Source organism: Triticum urartu, chromosome 5A, assembly GCF_056163025.1.
Source record: "Triticum urartu cultivar PI428250 chromosome 5A, HENAU_Tu73, whole genome shotgun sequence".
Classification (NCBI taxonomy): Eukaryota; Viridiplantae; Streptophyta; class Magnoliopsida; order Poales; family Poaceae; genus Triticum; species Triticum urartu.
The window spans coordinates 458,258,930-458,264,664 of NC_141877.1; the positions used below are offsets into that span (position 1 = coordinate 458,258,930).

A 5,735-nucleotide genomic window follows, 5' to 3' on the forward strand; every position below is an offset into this window, starting at 1 on the left:
GTCTCCATTCATCGACTACAATAAGAAGAAGACTTTCAGCACCAGTGAGGTAGTGAACAAGCTTTACGCTGCCCTCTTGTATTGGGTCAGGCATCACAAAGGAGCAGATGATGGAGCTACCAGGTAAACTAACTCCCCACAGCCTACATACATATCTTTTTCAGTTGCATAGGACCAGCCACTTAGTTGCACAGAAAGCATAGCATGTTGCACAGAACAGGGCTTTTAGTTGCGCACTGTTCTTTTTTCATTTTCATGCACATTTTTTTGCTGTTGTGACCCTTCAAGCTAACTTGTCTTTTTATTGCTTTCAAAAAATAATCAGCCCTGAGATAATCAGGTATGGTGCTTTCTACATTTCTTTAAAGGAGTTAGTTGATTCGATGAAGCCGGTTCAATGGTTGTCAAAAATTGTTATTGAGACTGGAATCTTACACATCATGGATAACTTACCAGAAGGATCAAAGAAGATTGTTATGCCACTGAGGTTTTCTGTAAGTTTTTCCAAAACCTTCTTTTTACCCTCATCTTTGTTCTGTAGCACTTTTTTCGTTGACCATTTGAGGGAGGCCTTTCACCTACTAAGGATTTTTGAGCCATGTTTTATAATCTCTGCAGATAAAATTACAGCAAGGGATCCACAATGTGAATGAGATAAACAAGAAGTTTGATTACAAGAACCGTCTCGACAAAAAATACTTGGTGAGTGTTGTGCCCACATGATCAATCTTTTTTTAGTTGGCACCCACAGCATGTCCAGTTGCACATGACACATTTGTTAGTTGGCAGATACTTGTTGCAACCTGTTTTTAACTTGACCAAGTCTTTTACTGTTTTTCTTAGCTACAGCCTGTATTTTTGTCTGAAATCATTCACGCTTGCAGGTCATGCTGCCAGTGCTCGAGTGCGCAGATGTAACCGATAAGGATGGAGGGAGGCATTATTGGGTCTTCAGTGTCAACTTGAGGGACGGACGCTTCGAAGTTATTGATTCAAGCAGGACGCTGGACAACATTGAGCTGATGAACACCGCCTCTACCATCGCGGGGGCAGTACGCCAGCTATGGAGGAAGCATTACCCAAAGTTCAACATCGAGCACTTCCAGATTATTGACATTGACGTACCGAAGCAGCTCGGCAAGTAAGACAATAAGCATTTCATTCCTTCTCAATCATATACCATCATTTTGTAGTTTTTAAATTTTTCTACATGTGCAATCTTTAGTATTTTTAAGACACAGTACTAGTCTTCAATCTGTTTTATCATTTTTATGAGTTTCTAATGGATTATCTAGCTAGTTGCAGAGTGGCGCATAAGTAGTTGCACACTGGCACGTAAGCAGTTGCACAGTGGCACATAATGAGTTGCAGTAGAACACAAGCAGTTGCACAGTAGGACATAAGCAGTTGCACAGTAGAACAGAAGCAGTTGCACAGTAGGACATAAGCAGTTGCACATAGTGCATTACCTTTATTTGGTTTTAATTTTATGTGACAAATTTTTTTTTGCCCATTTTGCAGTAATGAGTGTGGGTTGTTCGCACTGCTTAACGCCACCGAGTGGAATGGTAGCCAACTGCCCAACTACGACCCCAAGGAAGTACTCAACATCAGGAAGAAGCTGGCATATGATTGGGTCACTAGCGTGCACAACACCGCCCCATGGAGGAAGTTGCTGAGATACGACAAGGAGTAGGTCAGTACTATTTTTTCTTTTTTTCTGCTCCATGGAGGAAGTTGCTGGTTTGTACAATTTTATTAAGCAGATTTTGTAGTTGCACACTACTAGTAATTGCGTTTGCAACTCAATATCATCACTTCTGTTGATACATTAGGAGCACTGGATATACAATTGTTCAACAACTAAATATTTAACCAGTTGCCAACAAAGGCACAAATAGCAACTTTTTTTTACACAGTGCATGAACTAATTCAAGCAGCATAAATTAGATAAAGAGGAATCATAGATGCTGAATGTGTCCACTTGGTCCCAACATTGCTAAAAAATACATCATTATTTTCCTTTTTTGTTCCAAAGTTACAACTGAGGAAACAGAATCACAGGAGCCTCTGTGGACAAACACCAGCAGTGTGCTCTGTAGATTGGCACTGGCTGCATTTGTTTTTCTTCTTTGGGTGTAGCTCCAGCGCCGATTTGTACCGTCGACTCTTTGCCCTACCCTTTGTAGTAGACATTGGAGGATCCCTGGGCAAAAAATCATCAGAAGCTTGTGCAAGGGATGCAGCCTCCAACGGAGCAGTAGGACCGTCACGATCACCTGTGTAATAATCATATAAAAAGTTTAGTATTTTTGTTATTGTGCAACCAGCACTGATGTTTTGTGCAACCACACAGTACATTTTGTGCAACTAACTGGTTGCTGTGTGCAAGTTAAGTTGAAAAAAACACCTGCAGTAGCACGGCCTGTCATGGTACTTGGATTGTAGTCGCCTATGGGCAGAACATGAAAAACAAGTTAGATTTTTAGCTTGATCCTCAAACTAACACAGCGCAAGCAACTGGGCAGCATGTTCTGTTCAATTGGGCTCTATGATATATGCAACTAAAGTCACTCACCCTAGTTTTTGTTTTGGAGTCGGTGAAGGTACTAACCTGGGTGATGAGCCCCCTGAGTCCTGCCTGTAGGTCCATTGGGAGTAGCACAAAGGGCACTGCTAGTTGGGCCTAGCGGGGGAGGAGGTCTTTGAGGGTTGGCATCACCTATAGGAAGAACAGGACAAACAAGTCAGTTGTGTTTATCTTTTTGATGCTCGAACTAACACAGCGTGCGCAACTAGGTAGCCTGTTCGGTGCAACTGAGCACCATGGTGTGTGCAACTGGAGTTACAGACCTAGTTTGATGGGGAGTTGGGGGCAGGTAATTACCTGGACGACGAGCCCCCTGAGTGCTGCCTGTAGGGCCATTGGGAGGAGCACGCGGGGGAGGAGGTGGCGGAGGATGCCGTGTACAGCCAGGAGGGGGAGGAGGTCCTTGAGGGTTGACATCACCTATATCCAGAACTGGAAAAATAAGTTAGCTGTGTTATCTTGATGCTTGAACTAACACAGCGTGCACAACTAGGCAATATGTTCTGTCCAAGTGGCTACCATGGTGTGTGCAACTGGGCACAATGATGTGTGCAACTGAAGTTACACACCTAGTTAGATCAGGAGTTGGGGCAGATAATTACCTGGATGATGAGCCCCCTGATTGCTGCCTGGAGGTGGAGGAGGTCCTCGAGGGTTGCCATCATCTGATGGCCCAGTTGCAGCAGTCGGTTTTTTCTTTTTCTTAGACTTGTTCAGGTGGCCGATCTCGGTACGTGCTGCACACATATGCTTGTATACAATAGCTTGTGCTGGATCAGAACCACTCGCAAACTTTGCTAGTTTCCGAAAATCGTATATCATGTTCCTCTCCCTTATCTGCTTCTTTGATTGAGGAGGCATTTCATCCGGTTGCTCAAAACCAGTCCCTGGCGCACTAGGTACAGCAGTAGGTGTCCACCGTCTTAGCAGGTACCTTTCCGGTATGACATCAACGCCAACATGGGTGAACACCTTGAGGATGTGGCAACAGAGGATGCCGTCCTTGTCCATTTTACAGCACTCACACAAATAGGAACCCTCCTCCACCCTTGTCTGCACCAAGTAGTTTCGAGAACCATATTTCGCAACAAATTCCTGGTTCGGTCTGAGCTCAAACACATCAGCACCAACTTGGAATGCATTATAACGTCCAATCAGCTCAAACTCTTCTCTAAACTTGCGGTAAAGGTCTCTAGTATAGGTTTTGTAAGCTTGCTTCTCGATTGGGAAGTTGGACCACAACTCAATCTCAAGGTGTTCTGTCCTATAATCATTGTAGCCTTCCTTGGCAAGGATGTGGTTCTGGATTTTTTTCATATTGCTTGACGAAGTTCAGCATTGAGTTGTGTGGGTTCACATATCTTTTCAGGACGGCGTTGAACCCCTCACTACGCTGTGTAGACTGGAGGAAGGGGAAGAACCTGTGTTTGAAGTAGCACGGCACCCAAGTTGACCTGTATTCGTACAACTTCTCAAAGTGCGCGTGTGTCATAGCCTCATACTTCATCATTAACCCAGCCCAATTCTGCTCAAACTCGTCTATAGTGAAGCTGAAGTCAACACACTTGTTGAAATCATCAGAGAGTCCTGGATTCTGGCACAGCAGCCAACCAACCTTTTCCTGAGCCTTTTTCATGATGTGCCATCGACAACAGTGATGCACGGTGGTTGGAAAGATGCTCTGTATTGACTGCCTCATCGCACCATCCTGATCGGTGATGAAGTTGTCAGGAGGTTTGCCATCCATAGCCTCTAGGAATGCTCCAAAGACCCAATCAAAGCTCGATGCTAACTCCTGCCTCACAAACGCGCAACCCAGCAAGAAAGATTGGCCATGTCGGTTTATTCCTATGAAGGGCGCGAACGGCATATTGTACAAGTTGGTCATGTAGGTGGTGTCAAACGATATGCAATTGTGGTATGCCTCCGCATAAGCTTTTCGAGCTAAGCCGTCCACCCAAAATATGTTGACAACTCTGTCCTCTTCATCATATTTCACCTTATAGAAGAAGTCTAGATCGGTTTTTTGTATATCCTTGAAGTGCGCAATTGTCTCAATCAGATCACCCTCCTTTGTGTCATCTCTACAGAAACTTGTTCAAAGATTTGTTATTGCCTTTGGTCCGAACGGCACCATCATCTCAGATCCATAGAACTCTGCCATTACATGCATCATTCGTCCTGCATAATACAAAAACAAACAGTATATCCTTTTTTAGTTGCACAAATGGCACATCCAGCTGCACAGAAATAGGACACGTGTTGGCACAGAAGATAATCGCAGGAAATGGACACCTAGCTGCACCTTTTTACAAACACTTTGCAGTTTTTGCATACAGGACATTGTGTAGTTGCACAGTAAAGACAATCTAGGTGCACAAGAAGCACCAAAAGTGATATACAAAAAGCATGGGAAGTTGGACACCAGCTGCACAGTTAAGCCATTTCAGTTGCACAGTAGTACCATAACAGTTGCACACTGGACTGCCTAGAGGGAAACTTAATTCTTCAAGGGATATAGAAAAATACCACACCTGTAGTTAAGTTGCAGTTATACAAGATGCGCAGAAACTCCTTTTCATCAGGTGAGATGCCTTGGTGGGATCTCAAGTATTTGGACAATGATGGTTTGTTCACAAGCGGATGATTGTGGTCACGAACAAAGTGCGTCACCTCCCATCGCCCATCTATCAGCTTCACCAACATTTTCGCCTTGCATTCAGTCTGCTTTATTGTCTCGCGTTTGCGCTTCTTCTTCTTACTAGTACCAGCCTCCTCTTCAGCAAATATTGGAGGTTCTTCTTCCATCTCCTCATCATTGTTAACAGATTTTGGATCTGGAATAGGGTCCAGGACAGGAGGAGCCTCGGCTCCTCCATCATCAGCTTTGGGCTTCTTGAACTTGTTGCAGCAAAACTGTTGTTTTATCAATTCATTGGTGCGGGCTGTCCATCTAGAGGTGTTCATCTTGATAGAGAAACCCATCCATAGTGCGTAGCTATTGTAGTGATCCTTAGCAATTTGAAGGCTGTCAAACCTCATGCCAACATAGGGTTCCATAGGTTGAGAACCAGCCTCATCCTCTCCTTCTTCTACTTGCACAGCTCTGTCAACAGCCCCAGCTTCTAGCTCAGTCCTGGTTGGA

The 5,735-nt window shown here is 44.2% G+C and overlaps 2 protein-coding genes across 2 annotated transcripts; both read right to left on the bottom strand.

Moving 5' to 3' along the window:
• Positions 1-2,058: 2,058 nt before the first annotated feature.
• On the bottom strand, positions 2,059-4,736 carry LOC147971910 (uncharacterized). The gene is made up of 5 exons (XM_087524170.1): positions 3,193-4,736; positions 2,888-3,010; positions 2,615-2,722; positions 2,411-2,452; positions 2,059-2,279 (listed from the first exon to the last, which is right to left on the bottom strand). Exons 1-5 carry the CDS (start codon positions 3,905-3,907, stop codon positions 2,059-2,061), a joined length of 1,209 nt encoding a protein of 402 aa, XP_087380296.1. The 5' UTR covers positions 3,908-4,736.
• Positions 4,737-5,098: 362 nt separating this feature from the next.
• On the bottom strand, positions 5,099-5,735 carry LOC147971911 (protein FAR1-RELATED SEQUENCE 5-like). The gene has a single exon (XM_087526425.1). The coding sequence runs from the start codon at positions 5,648-5,650 to the stop codon at positions 5,099-5,101; it is 552 nt and encodes a 183-aa protein (XP_087382551.1). The 5' UTR covers positions 5,651-5,735.

What these genes read in the sequence shown, in the direction of transcription:
- LOC147971910 (XM_087524170.1), bottom strand. Translation starts at nt 3,907, where the DNA reads ATGAAAAAAATCCAGAACCACATCCTTGCCAAGGAAGGCTACAATGAT. An exon ending in TCAGGGGGCTCATCACCCAG is followed by an intron (nt 2,453 to 2,614) that starts GTTAGTACCTTC and finishes TTCTGCCCATAG; the next exon opens with GCGACTACAATCCAAGTACC. An exon ending in GACAGGCCGTGCTACTGCAG is followed by an intron (nt 2,280 to 2,410) that starts GTGTTTTTTTCA and finishes ATTATTACACAG; the next exon opens with GTGATCGTGACGGTCCTACT.
- LOC147971911 (XM_087526425.1), bottom strand. Translation starts at nt 5,650, where the DNA reads ATGGAACCCTATGTTGGCATGAGGTTTGACAGCCTTCAAATTGCTAAG.